The following is a 21,914-nucleotide window of genomic DNA, read 5'->3' on the forward strand; positions in this document are numbered from 1 at the left end:
CTCTCTCTGGCTGCAGTGTTTAGCAGAAATGAATCCTAACATTCTTAAATTGAGGAGTACTTGTGGCACCTTAGAGACTAACAAATTCTCTAAAGTGCCACAAGTACTTCTCATTCTTTTTCCTGATACAGACTAACACGGCTACCACTCTGAAACCATTCTTAAATTGATAATTCAAAGAACAAGTCCCCAAATACTGAGAAATATGTATTAAACATATGAAAATCTCTTCTGGTTTGAAAATCTTAGGTTTTCTGTTCCATTTGTGTGTGTGTGTGTGTGTGTGTTAACTTTTGTATGGAGCAAGCCTTAGGACTTTGTTTAGAAGAGATTTTTGTAATAAACCCTTTCACTTTTCAGTTATTTGTAACTTAATGAAAAATGTCCTTTTAGGCTGTAACTTTGTACGCATAGTCTCATCCCAAAGCCGAATCTTCCTTTGGAAGTCCAAGCTAAATTGCTTCGGGTATACACGGTTATGGAGCACTGTAAACTTATTTATTGTAAACCTAAGTTCATTTTTTCCCCACTTAAGAAAAATTTGGGGGCCTTTTTTATTCCCAAATAACTGAAGTGACCAAACGAGAACTTTGAGGCTTATGGTCCTATCCAAATTTGGATAGGAGGATGTATATTTAATAGGACTGTCAATATTTGCACTAAAAATGATAAACAAAATAAATAGTATTTTTTCAATTCACCTCATACATGTACTGTAGTGCAATCTCTTTGTTGTGAAAGAGCAACTTACAAATGTAGATTTTTTTTTTGTTACATAACTGCGCTCAAAAACAAACCAATGTAAAACTTCAGAGGCTACAAGTCCTACTTCTTGTTAAGCCTACTTCTTGTTCAGCCAATCGCCAAGACAAACAAGTTTGTTTACATTTACAAGAGATAATGCAGCCCTGTTCTTTTTTACAGTAAAAAGAAAAGGAGTACTTGTGGCACCTTAGAGACTAACCAATTTATTTGAGCATAAGCTTTCGTGAGCTACAGCTCACGAAAGCTTATGCTCAAATAAATTGGTTAGTCTCTAAGGTGCCACAAGTACTCCTTTTCTTTTTGCGAATACAGACTAACATGGCTGTTACTCTGAAACTTATTTACAGTGTCACCAGAAAGTGAGAACAGGCATTTGCATGGCACTTTTGTAGCTGGCATTGCAAGGTATTTACATGCCAGATATGCTAAACATTTGTATGTCCCTTCATAATGGAGTCTGGTATTTTCTTTGATGCAATCCTGTTTATTTACAAGGAATGTGCAAAGTTCAGCTTCTCCAAATGCAAGAGGAACCATGAACAAAAGAAGCAATTTCTTGGCTTATGGCCCCAATCCTCTTTAGCCAACACCAAACCCAAAAACATGCTCTTGCTTTTCCAGGATCATGCTGTGCTTACAGGCTACTGCTTGGCTTTCTTTTTGCTTCTCAGTGTCTGTCTGTCTGTCTCTCCCTCTCCTGTTCAGTTTCTATGCTCTTCTCCATCTCCCTTGCTCCACCCCCAACATAAATTATACTCTGCAAACCCTTCCGTCTACTCGGTCCAAACTCCTGGAAAGGTTCAAAACCCCTTTCTGTCTTAGGTGGGGAGCTTCTGATTAACTCATCCTGATGGTTACGTTAATTGACGGGTGCATTCCCACTCAGTCTCAAAGACTGGTCATCCAAGCAGTCACCTGTATATCTCTCAGGATAACAGTATGTAGGTTGTTCAGGAAGATCTGTTACCTATATGTTCAAGATGAACACGAAGAATTTCTGTGGAGCCTGGGGTCTCTCACTAATATTGAAAGTGTTGGGTAAAATTTCTAGCTCGTAGTGGATTGGTGAATGGGATCGTGGAGGGTAGTCTGTGAAACGTTGTGGTCTATGGCCTGTGCCACTAAATCAGATGAGTGTCTGGTCTCTAGCCTCAATTGGGTGAGTGTGTTCAGTGAAAGCAGAATTGTGGATTGAGGCCAGTATGCAGGGTTTTCTCTGGGGTGGTGGGGACCTGTCATATAGTGGTAAATTAGATGGAGGGTGGGGATAAAAGGACAGAATAAAGTAGAAGTCTTGCTGCTGATCTGCGCGCACGCGCGCACACACGCGCACACACACACACACACCCCTCTGTGTGAAAATATTGGAGTCTGTATGTCTTTAATCTGCTTGAAAGCAAGGACTACCTAGAACTAAACAAAGATAACTCAACTGATCAAATAGCAGCATTTCTGTATCCTTACACTTAACCCTGACTGACAAGTTATAGGCAGCAGCAGCATTAACAAAACAATAACATTTCAGTATCAAAGACTGAGGTTGCTTTCTATCCACCTGCATTCTCTAGCAGTTATAGTATTATCTTCTGCTCCCTTTGGGAAAATGGGATGGGGGGGGGAAAGGATGTGCCCCAATAGTTACGTTGCATTCCAGCCCGCTAATCTGGTTTAGTTTAGTTTTATATAATGGCATTCTTCTTAAAGCATTGCAACGTTATGAAGTTCACTGGTAGCCTAAGCTATACTCCTTCACCTGTCCCTGAAGTGAAGCCACCTCTAGGTTAAAACAGAAGTTGTCTGATAGTGCACAGCACTCCTACGCTGTATTGCCCTTTAAAACAAGGTTAATAAATGGGAATGTGTTTGCTCAGTTTTCAAGACGAAATCCACACTATTAAGTCTGCTGAATAGTATTAGCAAAAAGAAAAGGAGTACTTTTGGCACCTTAGAGACTAACAAATTTATTTGAACATAAGCTTCCGTGAGCTACAGCTCACTTGCTCAAATAAATTTGTTAGCCTCTAAGGTGCCACAAGTATTCCTTTTCTTTTTGCGAATACAGACTAACACGGCTGCTACTCTGAAACCCGAATAGTATTAGTTTCATAAACAGGGTAAAATAAGACATCTTTTATCTGTGCTGTCCTACATCATTTTATATTTTTTTCTCCTGTTTTCACTTCCCAAATGTGTATTTTTATAAACTACACCACCTCTAGGTGATTTTTGCAATAATTACAGAAATAAAATGAAAAACTGGCAAAAAGCCAAAACATATCAGCCTTAACAAAACTTCCCACTCCTGCATAGATCTTGGTTTACATCAAACTTCTCTATCAGCAAAGAAGAGTAAATAGGTACACCTGAAGATCAACTGACAGGTATTTTGAATTAAGGGAAGAGAGTTTGTTCCAAAGCCTAAGATGCTCATGTGGTATGCTTTACCATGAGCCCTTTCTCTTTTTAAATCAAAGGAAAATCCAGCTCAAGTTCCTCTGATCACAACTGTAACAGTAGAGCATGGGGAGAGTTGGTCTCAGATCAGAGCAAACACTTTAAACTTAATCCTGAAACCAAAGTGCAAATAAGGGAGTACAGGAGCAATGTACTCCTGCAGAGCCAAGCTAAATATTAAGGTATAGCCCCACATGGAGCACACTATAGTAGTCCAGTCTGGAGATGACACAGGCATGGCTTGCAGTGGAAAGGTCTTTGTCTAAAAGAAACTGCCACAGTTTCCTAACCAGATGCAGATGAGTGCCGGGGTGGGGGAAGGGGAATATTTCTGGTCATGACTGCTATGTGATTGTCCAACAGTAGCTATGGTTCCAACAATACCTTCAGATTATGAACATGAGTCATAGATATGGGGGGCATCCGCCCTCAGCTATGAAGAAGATATTTTCTAATTTTCTTTTAGTATACAGATATGTAAGTTAACCTGTGAGAAATTCCTTCCGGTGAGATTATTTTGTCTGAAATATTCATTTTGATCACCTCTCGTCTCCCAGAGATTAAAATCACTATATCTATTTTTATGTCCTGAGCTAGATTAATGTAATTTTTTCACAAAATATTCATGCTTTGATTCAAATTGATTGCTAAATGCTAAAGCCATTCTCACTCTGTTAACTTTTGAGAAATCCTTGATTTAGCCAAGGGATGGAACCTCTTATGACTAAGGCATCTGACTTTTATTTATTTCAGATTATAAAATAAATCTTTGGGTTAAAGAAAGAATTAGATTGTGTGTTGTGGTAGGAACCTCTGTATTTAAGCTTTCCATTCTAACCCCTGTTTTCAGAAGGCCATCTCTTCAAATCTTTCACTTTTCAGGCTGAAATTTCCCAGGTTTGTCTTTGCCCAAAGGAGAAAATCTCTGTTTTTGTAGTATAAGCAAAATTAGTTCAGCCATTTTGGAGCACGAAGAGTATTTTATATGAAATCTCTTTGTGATCTTCATTAAACAGGTATAGTAGGGTTGGGCATTTGACTGATCAAAAATTGTCAAACATTTTAAAGCAACAGTCTATTAGAACAGTAACAAAAAAAGGGTCAACCTTTATGGTTTCCAATAGACTTAACCTTAGATATTCATGTCTAATGACAAAAACGTTACTTAACTGAGTTATTTTAACACAGAAAAATGCAAAAAACAATTAAAGGAAGTTCTAAAAAATGAAAGAATAATTACCTTTTAGCAATGTTAGACTAATATTTAAATGTGAACATTATTCAAGACTGAAGTTACAAAAGAAAAAAAATGAAATTAAATAGAAATAAAACAATCAGAGAGCAAATATTTTTTTAAAAGAGTCATTTTTAAATGCACATATACTAGTCAGGCAGCAGACCAATTCTTCAGGGATCTTGCATTTCACTATCTTCTTTTTCTTCATCTGCTTCATCTATATCTTTTTCATTGTCATAATCACATTAATCGGTATCTCCTTCATCTGATGAATACTGAATCAATTCTTCATCTGCCATTTTCTTCTTTAATCTTGAATTTTGATACATGGTCACTACTTTTCAGCAGAGGTGGTCTGAAGTCTATTTCTGGTTTTTGCATGTACGATTCCCCAAACTGACCACTGTCACCTGGAGTAGAGCACCCACAGGGGGTCACATCTTGAAGAACCTCAGTTACTGCACAAGCTGAGTAACCTTCTCTTTACATTTTCTGAATGAACTCAGCTACGGGTTCAAACAGTGAAATGAGTGAGTTTTGCATCCAAAAGACATCATCATCAAAAATGTCAATGCGGATTACTCGGGAACAAGACTTGGCCACCTTTTCTTCAACAGCAGCTGATTGAAGAGCTAGATAATAGAAGTTGCCCATTGAGTATGACAGGTAATGTGGATGAAATTGAGTGCTGTACTAACTGATTCTGAAAAACAGCTGCTGGTACTTGTTTATTTTTTAAAAACTTGACAATGCTTTTCACTTTTTTCACGTATAATAAAGCTGTCAGATTTCAACATCAACACTGAAAAGCTGCATCATATGAGCAGCACATCCATAACACAGGTTTCAGAGTAGCAGCCGTGTTAGTCTGTATTCGCAAAAAGAAAAGGAGTGCTAGTGGCACCTTAGAGACTTAATGAGCACGAAAGCTTATGCTCAAATAAATTGGTTAGTCTCTAAGGTGCCACTAGTACTCCTTTTCTTTATCCATAACACAGAAGCCGTGGATGCTCCTTTATCTACTTAGCCCATCCTCCTTGCCAGAGGATGTTGTGATGGTCAAGACTATAACAGGGTTCAAAAAAGAACTAGATAAATTTGTGGAGCATCATGCATCAATGGCTGTTAGCCAGGATGGGCAGGGATGGTGTCCCTAGCCTCTGTTTGCCAGAAGCTGGGAAGGGTGACAAGGAATGGATGACTTGATGATTTTCTGTTCATTCTCTCTGTCTCACCTGGCATTGGCCACTGTCAGAAGACAGGATACTGGGCTAGATAGACTTTTGATCTGACCCAGTATGACTGTTCTTGTGTTCTTATAATAGTGATGACTAGTTATTATAGATTTAAAAATCCTGTTAATAAATTTCTTTTCTTGAAAGAGATGGTCATGGCTACCTAATCAAATACTAAAGTGAGAAAGCAAAAATTGAGGCATGGCTTTACTCAGTGCACATATATAATCTCCTTCAGGGAGGGAATGTCAATGGAAAATGACATGCCATCTTTTCTGTATTCAATTAATTTTTTTTCAATTGCATTTTAGAAGGAATTTTTCAGTAGAACTGACTCTACCTTATTTTTCCAAAGAAAGATATTTTAAAAATATAATAGATAAAAATGTATAGCTGTACTTTGATCTAGCTAAAGAAAAACCTTATGACAGTCTAGTTAAAACTATCAAAACAAAATCCAGAAAACTGAATTAATTAGTTAGGAAATATTTTTAGAAAGGTGGAACCTAATTAGCTCATTGGTTTCTGAAGCAAAGCAAAAGTATAGTATGCTGTAGTAATGGAGGCCATTTAGATAGGTTTTTTTTTCCCCCCCATGATTTTCTTCCTGTCACATATGTCATGATAACAATCCAGCTCCTTTCCACCTCAATAGGATCACTTGTCATAGCTAGTTCCAGACACTTAAGGATAAGATTTGCTATGATCAGGGGCAGCTCTACCAATTTTGCCGCCCCAAGCAGTCACCACTGAATTGCCAGGCGGAGCTGCCGCCCAAAAGCCACCACGGCAGGAAGAGCAGTGGAGCTGCCACCGAATTGCCACCGTGGTACACGGACTGCCGCCCCAAGCACCTGCTTGGAAAGCTGGTGCCTGAAGCCGGCCCTGGCTATGATTAGGGGTGCAGAATCAGTACAATCTGGAATTTCATAAATTCAAAGATATTTGAAAGCAGATGCAACTGGAGCACCTGAAAACCTTTGCTAAATGCACTGCAAACCTTCTTCTACCCCTATAGGCAGGAAAAGAACTGCTCCACTTTCTGCTCCACTTTACTGAACTAACCACAACAGTGGGGGATTAAAAAAGAAAAAGGAACCAGATGGGGCTCAGATTTTTTCCAGTTACAGGAACAAAAATCCCATTTTGCCCCTCCAAAATTCCACCTACACAAAAGAGAACCTGGAAAGCTCTTTGAAAGAGACTGTCTTGACCCCTACAAAAATTGGTCGCACTGGATTTTGTTTTTTGGGAAGCTGTCATCTTTAGCTAAAAATTTTTTATATATAAAAAACCCTACCCGTATTTGACATATTGCTCTATTTGCCTAGTGACTCCAGTGCAACTGTTACAGAACAATGTAGCCCAAATAGATATGTCAGCTCTCACAATAATTAGTAAATATAAGGCTAGAAATACCAGGTTCAAATAAAAAAACAAAATATAAATAATCCAGATTGGTTTGTGTTAGCTGTTGTCCCAAGTTAGTGATTGTAACTACAATAGATAGATTTTTTTTTAAAGTGGCTGTATTTATAATGTTTATATTTTTCAAATCAAGTTGTAGCTATAGCTGTTGTACAAAAATACGAATAGTAGAAAAAACTTATTTTCTTATTGTTGTAGTTATGAAAAGTTGCAACTACCACATTTTTTCAGTAAAAACCTTTAAGAAGTGATTGTTCCTGAAGGCTTTATGAACTAATCAGTTCAGAGAGACATCTTTATAGTACAAAAAATAGCAAACAGTATTATGCTTAATCACCAAATAAGGACTGGCAGTACTCAATAAATCTTAATTATGGGAATGTTCAGGATCACTCTTGGGTGTTTCTGTACCAATTAAGGGTTAAACTGTCCTCGCTCTCTGATTCAGTGCTACTTTCTCCTGGGATTGCTCACAACTTGTATCCACCTGCAACAGGCTGCAAACCCTTGTGCTTCCTGTTGCCTGCCAGGTTAATGCAAATCTCAAAGCAGCAGAAGATTAGCACTGTGCAGAAAGAGAAATGTACCTGGGGACTGAAAGTCAGGCACAGAATCCTGTGGGGTTAGGGCTTCAGATAGTAGCTCCAATATGTCAATCTGGATTAGAAATGGGATAGAGCTGTTTACCAGGCACAAAAATAATTTCCTGGTAGAGAGGAGAGGCAGTTGGTCCTGTGCCTTTAGCAGAAAGAAAGGTAAATGAAAGGTTTAGTGAGACTAAACTAAGCTATTACTGTTAGTCGCCTTTCAGATACAATGCTAATTGGAAACCATGATGCCCCAGGGAATAATAGATTACCTATATCCTCCAGACAGTTTATATTGGAAGTGAAGACCTCTATTTCATGATGTGAATTTCAAAAAAAGAAAGAACCTGAAATACCATAGGTCTAGCCTAGTGCTTGCTTTTTAAGACTGTCTTATTCACACACTCATTTAAACCACTTCAGTATTTTTGCAAGGAAGTATTTAAAATAAGAAATTTGACAAATGGATTTTGCCTATCCAGGTCTGCCTCTTCTGTTCAGTTAGCAATTAGTGTGTGCAAACACCAATGAATAGAGTAAAATGTGGGGGAAAGAGTCACTTAATAATCAGAGAATAAAGTAAAGTAGTAGTAACATGGAACTCATTAATTTGGACATGCAATGTGGGTATTGAGTAACATTGCTGTCACCTTAGGTTAAAAAAAAAAATTGGTGCATAGTTGGGGTTGGAACAGATATTAAACCCTTGTGCTTCAGGGTGTAAGTCAAACCCTACATGACAGAGGTAGGGGAATTTCTTTTTTCTACGGTGGACATTATTCTGTAACTGCCCACTATAGGGTTTCTTGTACCTTGCTCTGAAGCATCTTTGAAGAGATAGGATCCTGGACTAGATGGACCATGGTCTAATCCAGTGTGGCAAGTCCTTTATTAAGATCAGCCAACTTTATCTCAAGTCTTTTTCAATTATATTTACCCTAAGGTCCCACCTATACCAGGTACAGCCAAGTCAGCAGATCTGTTCCGATTTGTAGTGTGCATTAAACATGTCCAAGGCTGTAGCCTGTGGAAGATGAGCAAAGTACCACTGATGCTACAGTTTGGTTCAGTGTTGTATCCAGTTCCCTTGACTTGAATGTATTGTAGATGTGCACTAACTTCCCGTTTCTTTTGGCCATGCTTGGCTTGTTCTTCCACTGGAACTTTTAGAGGAGGAAACTGCTCAAAAGGTACATAGGAACTGTTAATAAGAAGCCCAGGTTACTCCATGTTCTACTTAAGTGTATGTTTATCTCAAGATCAGTCCATTTTTAAGTATCAAATGTACAAAAAGTCTGCTTTTCACAGTGAGAAGTATTCCCCCCTCCCCCATTCTTCTATCACTTAAGAATAGGGAAACAGATCTCACTGAGACTTTCCACCAATAATCACATTTGGGTTGAAACAAAGTATTAAGTTCAACTACAAAGGAGAATGTTTTAGAAAGTTATGAGGTTACAAATAGACCCAATGAAACTCTAAGATAGCCCTTGCTTATTAGTAAATACCATAATAGCCATTTATTTGATAAAGTTCTTGGAGATCATTGAAGGTGTATTCCATGAAACTCTGTTGGTGAAAAGGTTTTCTTAGTGGATTTGTTGGCTGAGTTGAGTTAGTTTGTTCCTGTTTGATGTTTGACTTTAAAAGCTGCTGTGCGTATTGTACTATTACAAAATTAAGTAAGTGTCAAGGTATCTAGAGGTCTTATAGGTGACTTTTTTATTATTTAATCTAAATAAATATTTTTAAATATATTACTACTTTCTGATTACCTAAATATTTTTGTTCTGGCACATTTTGTTTAGCAGTATGCTTTTAAAAGCATACCTTCAATGCCTGTTTTTGAACAAGAATGCAATTGACATTCAGAGATGATTTCCTCAAAAGGATCTTGTTTGTTGCCCAAGGGTGGCATTCATAGACTTCAGTAGAAGCCAAGATAAAATTTGTCAGAACAGTGTAGCTCCTTAGCAATTTAAATAAGGAAACTGCATCTCCCTTCATGTTGAATATTAATAGTAATTTAAAAAAAAACTTCTTTCATCTCATGGATTATTGGGTCAAAAGGCGATGTTTTCTTGCCTTGGGCAGTTTATATATTAAAAACCTCTGAACTGAACATAAACGTTGCATATTGATTGGCATAATGTTTCATATAAGAAGATACACTTTTTTTTTTTTTTTACATTTAGCCTTATCCATCCATTGTGAAGGTTTTGGCATCCTCATCTGTTTTGTCAATATGTTGATATGTCACAACTTTTTACAAAGATATTGGACTCCATTCTTTTATACTTCTCATGAGAAATAGAATATTTCAGTAGCTTCAGACTAAGGGAGCTTTGGGGAAAGGTATACTGTACGCTAGTTTTAACAAAAATGAGAAATGAGTGTCTAAGTGCCACTCTATCTTCACTGCAATGTCTGAAGACTCTGTTTTTTGGGCTTTGTTTCAGTAGAGACAGCTAGTTGTACCAAACCTTGATGCAATAACAGACTTCGAGAAAGCTACCAAACATTTTACTTTTTCTTTAAGGCTCCTCTCTTTGAAGGGTTTGCCTCACGTGTTTGTATTGGGAAATGCTAGTTTATATTTTGTTTCTCTGGATTGGGGTATGGTTTTATCTTGGTCAGTGAACCCTGTACTTGGTTTTCAGGAAAGTACATGCACATCGTGGTAAGATGTGTTTTACAAATATAAATATAAACATAAAAACTTAGGGAGTTCCTGCCCCATTTAAAGTAAGCATATATTACTAAACACCATGATAATGTAAAACTAGTATTTTGACTCTGAAACCAGGTTACCACAATAAACATGCAGGTGATAAAATTTGTTTTCAGAAGTTGTGGCCACTGCTACAGTAACACTATGCTAACGACAGATTTGTGGCTTTAAGAAATTATACCCTTTCAGGTTGATGTGTCAGGGGATCTGACATGCTGAAACTGCAATGCAGGTGGAGCGTCACACAGAAGCCTGTCACAAAGGTTCCTCTGCAGACCTGTGTGATACATCTTAGAAGGTCCCACTTTCTGGAGGTTTTTTCTTAGTTTTTCAGGATTTGGAGAAGATATCTGGACGTCATGTTCTTGTCTTAATGGGAAGACCATCAGAGGAGACTAGTCCCAAAACCCAGTAGTCTTCAGGGAAATAATTTCAGACTCTCAGTTTTTTGGGACTTCACAATTCTGCAGTAAGGATAAATCTATTCTGTGGAGGAGACGGAACATTTTCTGGAGCTGGGTTGAGACTGTGGAATCATAAAATATCAGGGTTGAAAGAGACCTCAGGAGGTCATCTAGTCCAGTCCCCTGCTCAAAGCAGGACTAATCCCCCATAGTTGCCCCAGATCCCTAAATGGCCCCCTCAAGGATTGAACTCACCCTGGGTTTAGCAGGCCAATGCTCAAACCACTAAGGACCATCACAAACTTCCACCTTCCACTCCAAGTGCAAGGTGCATTTTGTTGACCTTGCTTTCTGTTACGTAAATATATAGCAATGTATATATTTTTAAAAACCCAAACTGAAACCCTATCAAATTAAGACACTCCAGTGCACAAACTTCTCTCCCTGAGACGACAACAAGTGAGACAGGTGTATAGTCATATTGCTTAAAGAACGGCTGGAAGGCCTTCAGATACCATGCTGATGACCATGGTATAAAAACCTATATAGACTAGAATTCCAAGACTTCAACAGTCCATGTATGAGAGAGGTACTGAAAAACAGCTACTGTAGATACACTGTCTCAGTAATAGACATCTTACTTTCTATAAGCTTTCCCCTAGATACCATTGTTTTTTAGAAAATCAAAAAGGACCAGGTTGAGTGATACAGATAACGCCTTACTGTTACATGTTACCATGGTTTTCCAAGCTGATTTACATATGCCTAAGTGAACGTTCCAATGTTCCTAACATCTAGGGGAGACCTGTCACTTGAATTATGTTGGTACTGGAATCTAGAAAATCTAAAATCAGTATCATAGATGCTTAATGGGAATTGATAATAGCTAGATAATCCCAATAGGGGAAAAAGAGACTTTGCTTACATCCCTTCACATACCACTTGAAAAGTATACATAGATTTAGGACTGTAAGTCTCATTTATGCTACAATACAATAATTACAAGTACTGTTAACGTGAGCCAAAATAAACTCAATCTCCATCCCAAATGAGGCAATTGCTTCTGTTTTTTTTCCCTTCTCCACCTTTCCTGGGATTCTTGGTCCACCTCTTCCTTTAAGGCTTTGTCTTAATTGACACAAAGATCTCTCTCTCTCGATCTCTCTTTTAACAATAGTTTATCTCACTGTAATATCCTAACTGGAGATAGGGCAGTTGTATAATTCAGAATGAGGTAACTAGGTGAGGTCAGCAGTCTTATGCCCCTCCTACTACCCCAGGGTTGACCTTGCCTCATTTACATTGTGGTAAAAGGACAGTGTCTTGTCTCCACTATGTTTTTACAGTGGGATAGCTAACAAGCATTAGTTATTCTGTGGTTAAATTTCTCCTATTTTATTAGTGAAGATTTAGCTGTGGTGTGTCTTGTCTTCTATTCCACCTTCCCTTCTGTGATGGCTGATTTCTGCTTTAGGAATGGCCTATGCAGGAGACCATTCAGCCCCTGGGTCTATGCACGAAAAGTGAAATTGATAAGCTAGTGTGGTTTCTTCACACAGCTGCAAGTGAAACTGTCTAGTTCTCATACATTTTCCTTTGGTGCTTTTGCCCCCTCTCTACCTTCCAGATTTCCCTGCACCACAAAGGAATCTTAATCTTTGCAGAGAGGAGAATGGAAGGCAATGTGATACCCAAAACCTCATCTGTTATTGATTATATCTTGTCTGGCTTGAAATGTTTTTTCTACATTTAACTGCTAATCACGCTATTAGACTCTTTTTTAAAACAAATGGTAAGTAAATGTGGATAGAACTTGGTATTGCCATAGTAATTACATTGAGTCCAGATATGTAACTTAATTTTATAATTGAAGCCTCTAACTGTCATGGTGATAGGTTCTGTAAACGTTTAATACAGTTGAATGCCATTGCATTCAAGGACTGAAGAGATGTGAGGAACCATAGAAAATGAAAACAAAGCTAGTTTAGCTGTGCACAACTGCAATTTAAAAAAACCGAAACAAACAAAAAAACCCTCTTAGCTGAAAACTCTTAGATGGGGCTAACACTGTACTCCTAAATCTTTCTCTGTGGAGTAAGACAATTGGATTGCTAATATGTGGCTTTCATTTCACTGCTAGGAGTAAATGGACTGGTCTTCTGTTTTTAAAAATATAAATTTCTGAATAGAGATTTTTTTTCTTCAAGGCATAGAAATTACCTGTAATATTTACTGAACATATTTGGAACTGAAAGAATAGGGAGGAAAAATTGAATAGGTTATAACCAGATAATACTTTAACTGCATGAGGGGTTTATACATATGTAAATAAAGTTTAATTACAAATTTGTAGTGCCTTTTTCTGAAACTACTTGAATTTTTGCTATGTTATGTATTGTCATTTTTAACCTATGATGTTTAAAATCTGTGAGATACGTTATTTCTCAATGTTGAAACATTATAAATGTTAAATATAGATTTAAAACCTGTTTCTTTTTACAGGTATCGTGGCTTCTGAATCCAGCAAGAAGTGAAATAACAAGTCTAGATAGTGGAAATATAGATGACATTTTAAGTAAGTACTTTGAAACTTCTTGTCTTTGCATGCATCTACAACTGTTCTTTACTTGTGTGTAAAACATGGGTTATTGTCAGATTAACTTTTGACCGGTGCTTTGAAAATTGCTATATAAATAGAAATGTTAAGTATTGCACTTTTGTCAGTGTCTTTGCCCGGAATTGATTCTCTGAATGGAAGGGTTACTTTGAAAATTATCTTGCTGTTGTTTAAATTAGGATCTTAAGAGACTAAGAAAAAACTTGATGTCTGAAATGAATACATTATTAGTGAATGTGGGAAGTGTGATAGGTTCCCCCCAGGGTGCCACCTGAAACTCGGGTACCACTGAGCCCTCTGACCCACCAGCCTGGGCTCCCTCTCACACTGTGCTGCTGTGACAAGCTGCAAAGTACTCCAAGCTTGCACTTTCACCAGCATTCACACAAGTAGGGACACACCCAGCTGCAGTTACTTGCAGGCTCGCTAACCACCAGCCTCCCAGCCTAGGACCCCAGAGCAGTACCGTCCTGCCCTGGTCAATCTGGCCAGTATACGGGTTTAATACCCGGTCCGTCTCTCCCTCAATATGAAGAGGACCATGCATAGCTTGTGGTAAATGAGCTGAGATTTTCCCCAGATACCTTAGTCAAACTCACACTGGTTTGGATTAAAACATAAAATAAGTTTATTATCTATAAAAAGATAGATAGATTTTAAGTGATTATAAGTGATAGCAAACAGATCTAAGCAGATTACCGAGTAAATAAACAAAAACACAAACTGAGCTTAACATACATAATAGGTTGGAGATGAATTAGCAAATTCTCACCTTGAGTGATAAACAGGCTGGCAGATTCTTGAGGCACAAGCTGCCTTTGCTTTGCAGCTTGGGTTTCCCAGGTTTTAATACACAGACTAGAAATCCCTTTAGCCTGGGACTATCACATCCCCCAGTTCAGTGTTTGTTCCTCAGGTCTTTCCAGCTGTGGTGTTGTAGGGAGAGTGAGGTACTATCATTATGTCATGTTCCCCTTTTATATCTTCTTCCCACTTTTTGGAAAGCTCTTTTGCTGTGACGTGAGTCAAACCATTCCCATTGTGTAGAGCTATCTCTGAGAGGTTTCTATTGTACACAATTCCTGGGGTAATCCTTTGCTTGTGTGCATTTCCTCAATAAGCCATTAACATTGTTTGACCTTTTTACTATTGTACCGGAAAGGCTGCTTGTGGGTGTTTTCAACCTCACAACATGTTTCACATACATAGCCAAACTTCATAGCTTCACATACGATGATAGCACATACAGTCCAACAAGATATTAATGTTTAGCAGATCAAGACTTTTAGAATGATACCTCACAACAATGCATACTTTGTGCAAAACATATCCTAATTACATGACAGTGGTGAATAAGGGGGTGCCAGGGTATCACAGGAAGATTTTATATAAGAAAAATCTGTCAATAAAATGTTTGAGAGAGATCATCAAGCAGCTGAAACCTGCAAAAGATCCTAGTAGTCTTTCTTGGATAAATTATGCTTTTATTCTTGTAAGTGATATCCAGACACCACAGTTATTCACCCAATTTGAAATACACAGACAAATTGACAAATCAGTTATTGCTGTCTTATTGTGTTTGCTTTATGCAGTCAGATGATGTTCCTTGCTTGAACATTCTTCAGCTAGAATCTAATAAATACCCAGTTTGCCTAGGGGTAAACTTTGACTGTGTTTTGTCTGACTAAATTTTTCTGTACACTTCAAATAGGTAAAGTAAAGTGGCTTTTTAATACCAGAAGTTAGAACTGTAAAATAAAAAGGTTGTATGGTACTGCAGGATTGTTTCGTATAGTAACTATATGATTCTGAATTGGCCAGTCTAGTTTTAAATTTCTTAAGTGGTAATCTGACAATGGAAATGATGGAAGCCCTTTTCCAAGGACATTCATCATTTTTTCCTGATATACATTTTAAATGGTCATTTTCTTAATTTCATCCTATTACCCTTCTCAATAAGTACTTCATGATTCTTTGGGCCAGCTTAAATTCCTACATCTTCTGTGAATGTTCTTTAGCCTATTTAACACCACATAGACACAAAGATAATTAGAAAATCTTAAATAAGGCCAAACCTCACACTTATCTCTGCAGTACCCTATGGACACTTTGTTCCCCCACACTCTTCAATTCATACTCCCAGGGGAATTCTGCACCAAAAAATTAAAAATTCTGCACAAAATATTTTAAAATTCTGCATATTTTATTTGTCAAAAAACAAAATATCATCACATCAGTTTCAATTATTTTGGTGATTTATTTAAATATACCAGTCAATCAATATGTCTGTAACAATACAGACAACAAAAAAGATTCTCCTAGGAGTAGAGAGTTAAAGAAACACCTATGACAACCCCGTTCCTGTTTCTCTGTTATGCTTTTGTTGGGTACTTCTTGGGGGAAAGCTCTACCTCTCCGATCCCAGAAACCCACTTTCCCTGAGCCCATCTGCAGCCCCCCCCCCCCCCCGCCCAGACACTGCAGCCCCCTACCCCCGTCCCAGAGTCCAGCCGCGGGGTGTGTCCCGTTCCTCCCCCCCCCAGCCCAGACACCCAAACCCCCTACCCCCAGAGAGAGAAACAGCCAGATGTTGGATCCTGGTCATGTATGCAGTTTCCTACACACTGTCTCCTTCCTTCAAGACATGCTGGGAACTGCAGCTGCTCGGAATCCTCCAGCTCCCCTTCCCTCTGGCAGTATCCTGTATTTGCAAGCTGGAGAGCCAGGCTCTGCTCGGTTCAGCCACCCCTAGTGGTGGCCAGCAGCTCTGCAGCACCAATTCTGCAGGGGAAAATGAAATTCTGTGTAGAACATTAATTCTGCACAAATTCTGCATTGCACAGTAGTTCAGAATTCCCCCAGGAGTATATTCAATACCTTGCATTTTATCATTTTTTATTTTTAGTCTATCAGTCACTTTCAATCTGAGTCTTCATATCCAAGCCAATTTTAATTAATTTTGAGAGTAAGATTTCAAGAAAACACTATTTAAATGCTTTTCTAAAATCCACTTTGTATTCTGTTCATGTAGTAACTCTGACCTGAAGAAGAGCTCTGCGTGGCTTGAAAGGTTGTATCTCTCACCAATGGAAGTTGGTCCAATAAAAGATATTACCTCATCCACCTTGTCTCATGTAGTAACTTTGGTTTTAGACAAAATTACAATCTGGCTTGTGTCTCAAGGTTTTTTTTCTTGGTAAACTAGTGCTGCTTGTTGACTATAGTGCTATTGTGCTTAAATAGTTAGTGATTTTTTCCCCTCAGTATTTGTTCCATTATTTTGCTAGAGGTAAAAATGTAATTTACCAGATGGTAGTTACCAAGATCACACTAATTTATTAATTATGAGCCTATTTTTGCAGGCCCTCTCAGAAGCAGAATTATAAGAAGAAATAAAGCAGCAGAGCCTACTCACATTCACAGAGTACAGTATGACAGATCACTGCAGAAAAGACTAAGCCACAGATGTATGTTGATTTCTCTAGGTATGCACATATATAACCAAACATAGGAAATGATTCTTCCCCTCAGGAAGAAGGCCAGCTGTCCAAATCAGCATTAGGGAATCAAATTATATTATATAATTTGATTTCAAAGCATTAAGGACAGATTATTTTAGGCAGGGTATCAAGTGCTGTGACACTATACCTAGGAGGACATCTACAGAGCCATAGAAAAGTTACAGCTACATCTTGTCACCACCTTCTGCTGTGGGTTGCCATGCCCTAATGTCCAGGTTATAGTTCCTGGCTTCTGCTGCAATTGCCATGCCTCACTACTAACTCCATTCCACCCCTCCCCCTCCAACCCCCCTAAGTAGCTGGCAATGAAGTGATGAGGGGCAAGTAGCCAAGATGTGGAAGGAAAAGTAAACAGTAAAGGGGCATCTTTCCCCACCATTTCTTCTTTCTAGCTCTCCTAGCCTCCATATTATAAGTCTAGGAGTTTCCTCAGCATGCACCAGTACAAATTAAATCTGGTGTGACTACTGATGGTGATAGCTCTCTTCCCCAGTGGTCAGGGACTTAGCATTTTGAACTGGGGAAGATTTTTAAACCACAGTACTCTCCTTAATATATAGGTCCTAACATAGGTGCCAAGTCCAGGCAGGCATCACCTCAGCCCTTTCCTTTGGTCATGAAAAATTTCAGATGGCATGAGGCCAACTCAACCCCCGTCAACTCCGGCTCAAAAACAAACTGGCACTGGTGCCTTTAGTCCCTCCACATGCATTCACAAGCAGTACTAATGTTGGTGAATAGTATTGCAAGTATGATCCTCTCAGCCTAAAACACCCATGGCCTACGTGTATCTGTCTGAAAAATATAAGAAGATACAAATCTGTTTCATGGGACTTTGGTCCTTCAAGTGCAATACAGATGCAGGTTATTTACCAGCTGTCTTAGTGATACAATGGGAAACGATGGAAAACTGAAACAGAGTCATCAGAAATGTCAATTTACAATTCTGGCTCCTCCCAGACACTGTGTAAAGGAATATAGATCATGTGGCAAACTGAAGCAGTCCCTGAAGTACAACAGGAGAAAATACTTCTCTGTTGTTGGGAGTACAGAGTGCTGTAGCTGCCCTCAGTTCCGTCAGAGTGATCTGCATGACTCCCAACTAGCCCTATCTAGAGTTGGAGAGACACACATACGATTTGGTGCCAGATTTTTTCAGTTTGGGAGTGTGCTTGAGCCACTCGCTTCCAGATCATCTCCTTGTGTTCAGGTGCAATACTGCAGGGATTCTAATGCTCCCTTTAGCTGTTCTGGCTCCACAATGATCTGTTGTTTTATGTGGCCCTCCAGCCAGGTCACTGCCCAGTCCATTCCCCTTCTGGGGTTAACAGAAAAGGCCAGAAAATAGGAAACTTCAAGACTGTCTCCCTTTCCTCTGTCTGGAACTTGTTGTCTTCTTCGAGTGATTGTTCACGGCCTTTCCAATTAGGTGTGCACATGCCACGTGCACGGATGTCGGAAACTTTTTCCCTTAGCAGCTCCAGTTGGGACGGCAAGGGAGCCCCCTACAGTAGCGCCCTCGTGGTGGCGTATATATTACCCTGCCGGCCTGACACACCCCCCCCCCCCTTCAGTTCCTCCTTACTGACCGTAGTGGCGTTGGAATGTTCTCTCTCTCGCTCGTGATCACTTAGCTTTTCATGCATAGTTATCAGTTAGTTATCAGTAGTTAGAAATCCATTGTCACAGGTGTCTGGAAGCTACTTCCAGCACCAGCCTTGGGCTGTGGGGCATGCCGCAAGCCCAGGGTTTTAAAGCTTGCGCCACGTGCCGCAAGTCTATGCCCAAGAGCAACCCCCACGACTCCTGTCTCCGGTGTCTGGGAGAATCTCATCAGGCAGAGTGCTGCAAGATCTGCAAGGCCTTTAAGTCGCGCACCAAGAAAGAGATTTTCACCTTAAGCAGTTGCTCATGGAGGCCATGGTACAGCCTCTGACCGACCAGCACTGGCCCTGGTGTACTCAGTGCGAAGTGCCCCGGCATCCATGCGCGACCCAGCACTGCCCAGGCACCATAAATCATCAGCACCGAGACAGGACAACAAACTTCGGCACTGGTCGACTTCGCCGGCACCGACTAAGCGGCACAAGGAAGGGGAAAGAGGGCGCTCTCCCCAGAGAGCGACTAAGCCAACTCAGACGCTCCCAGCACGCAAAGACACATTGTGGGCCTGAGCCAAGACCCGGCACCATCGACTCCGGTGCCACAGGCCCCCTTGAGTCCAGTACCCATCGAGTTTAGTGTCGACGAAGGGCTGGAGAAGGTCCTCGAACACCTTTCCGCACCCAACACTTTCGAGGCAGCAAAAGATCTCCGTCCAGAGGGAAGCCGGCAGTGGTGCACCGCTGTAGGTCACCATCTCGGCACTGCTTCTGGTCGAGTTCAGTGTTCAGTGTTCTATTATTCCCTGGCACCCAGACAAGGCTGTGGCAGGTACGTCAGTCTCAGGACCATCACCAATAGACCACAGGGCTCACCAGGAGCTGCTCCTCAGAATCGCCCTCAATATGGGTCTTCAGATGGAAGAAACAGTCAAGCACAAGGATCCCATGGTGGACATTCTGGCCCCTGAGGGTCCCTCCAGAATCGCACTCCCTCTCATAAAGATCATATAGTCCGACTACAACACTATTTGGCAGACCCCGGCCTCCGTCATGCCAACGGTTAGGGGGTAGAAAGGAAATACTTCACCCCTTCCAAGGGCTACAAGTTCCTGTTCTGCCATCCAACTCCTTGTTCCCTAATCGTTTCAGCAGTCAACGAAAGGGAACGACGCAGCCAACAAGCCTTGTCCCCCAAGGCCAAGGAAGCTAAGTGTTTGGACCTTTTCGGTAGAAAGGTCTACTCCTCTGGGGGCCTCCAGCTACGCATAGCCAACAAACAGGCAATCCTCAATAGACACAACTTCAACTCTTGGACAGCAGTGTCCAAGTTTAAGGATCGCCTGCCCCAGGACGCACACCCTGAGTTTGCGGCTTTAATCGAGGAAGGGAAGGCGGTGGCTAAGACTTCCTTGCAAGCCTCCCTCGATTCAGCAGATGCTGCGGCCAGAACCATTGCCTCAGAGGTAGTCATGCGACGCTCAGCATGGTTCCAGGCGTCAGGCCTCCCTTCAGAGGTCCAGAATACCGTCCAAGACCTTTCTTTTGAAGGTTCGGGCATTTTCTTGGAGCAAACAGACTCCAGGCTGCATGGCCTCAAGGATTCTAGGACCATACTGAAGTCCTTAGGGATGCATATGCCAGTAACCCAGAGAAAGCCCTTCGAGCCTCCGCCTCTGCAGCAGGGGCAGTATCAACCCCAACCCAGGCAGGAGCCGTATCGCAGGTGGGGCAGAAATAACAGTGCAGACAGAACAACACGCCTAACCAGGGCCAGAATAAGCCCCAACCTGGAAACAAGCAAGGGTTTTGAGGGCGTGCCCGAGGACAGTGTACCAACCCAGTTCTGGGATCCATCCCCATGGTTTTTAAACCGATTATCCCACTTCTATCGTGTGTGGTCCCATATAACGTCGGACTGATGGGTCCTACACACGGTACAGGTGGGATACACTCTTCAGTTTTCCTTCTCCCCTCCCTCCCACCCACCTTCCCCATCCCTCTTCAGGGACCCCTTTCATGAACAGCTCCTTATGCAGGAGGTTCGTTTGCTCCTCCAGATAGGTGCGGTGGGGGAGGTTCCGCAGAAGCTATGGGGAAAGGGGTTTTACTCCCATTACTTTCTAATCTCCAAGGCAAAGGGGGGTCTTTGATCCATTTTAGACCTTTGCGGACTCAACAAATTTGTGGTCAAACTCTGATTCCACATGGTCTCCCTGAGCACTATTATTCCATCTTTGGAGCTGGGGGATTGGTTTGCTGCCCTCGACATGAAGGACGCATACTTTCATATCGCTATTCATCCGGTGCACCAACGCTTCCTCCAGTTTTCCATAAACCAGCATCACTACCAGTTCACGGTTCTCCCATTCGGCCTCTCCACAGCCTCCTAAGTGTTCACTAAATGCATGTCGGTGGTGGCAGCCTTCCTGCGGAAAAGGCAGGTTCAAGTGTACCCATACCTTGACGACTGGCTTCTCGCAGGTCGTTCCAAGGAAGAGGTTCAGTCCCACGTGACAATGGCCATGGACACGTTTCACAGGCTGGGGCTCCTCCTCAATGTGCCCAAATCTTCTCTCATATCACCCAAAGGTTAGAGTTCATAGGGGTATTCCTGGACTCGAGACAGGCAAACGCGAGCCTTCCACGCCATAGAGCAGATCGTAAATACAATGCTTCGATATCCCACTACCACAGTCAGGTGTCACCTACAGCTGATAAGACATATGGCAGCATGCACGTACGTGGTTAAGCATGCCTGACTGAGACTAAGACCCTTACAAGCGGCACCTTAGAGACTAACCAATTTATTTGAGCATAAGCTTTCGTGAGCCACAGCTCACTTCATCGGATGCATACTGTGGAAAGTGTAGATCTTTTTATACACACACAGCATGAAAAAATACCTCCCCCCACCCCACTTTCCTGCTGGTAATAGCTTATCTAAAGTGATCACTCTCCTTACAATGTGTATGATGATGTAGCTCACGAAAGCTTATGCTCAAATAAGTTGGTTTGATTATCATACACATTGTAAGGAGAGTGATCACTTTAGATAAGCTATTACCAGCAGGAGAGTGGGGTGGGCGGAGGTATTTTTTCATGCTTTGTGTGTATAAAAAGATCTTCTACATTTTCCACAGTATGCATCCGATGAAGTGAGCTGTAGCTCACGAAAGCTTATGCTCAAATAAATTGGTTAGTCTCTAAGGTGCCACAAGTACTCCTTTTCTTTTTGCGAATACAGACTAACACGGCTGTTACTCTGAACCCTTACAAGCGTGGCTCGCACTGTCTTACCGTCCATACAGAGATCCCCTGGACCTCGTGGTAA

General features: G+C 40.8%; 1 protein-coding gene across 1 annotated transcript in view; it reads left to right on the forward strand.

Annotated features, from left to right (window-relative positions):
* ERP44 (endoplasmic reticulum protein 44) overlaps positions 1-21,914 on the forward strand; it is a 123,208-nt gene that overhangs the window by 9,437 nt on the left and 91,857 nt on the right. Inside the window, exon 2 of the mRNA XM_074945131.1 lies at positions 13,344-13,416. Within this exon, the coding sequence (XP_074801232.1) occupies positions 13,344-13,416 (73 nt within the window). The remainder of the gene's footprint in view (positions 1-13,343; positions 13,417-21,914) is intronic.

The sequence above is a fragment of the Natator depressus genome, chromosome 2, assembly GCF_965152275.1.
Source record: "Natator depressus isolate rNatDep1 chromosome 2, rNatDep2.hap1, whole genome shotgun sequence".
NCBI classification, from domain to species: domain Eukaryota; kingdom Metazoa; phylum Chordata; order Testudines; family Cheloniidae; genus Natator; species Natator depressus.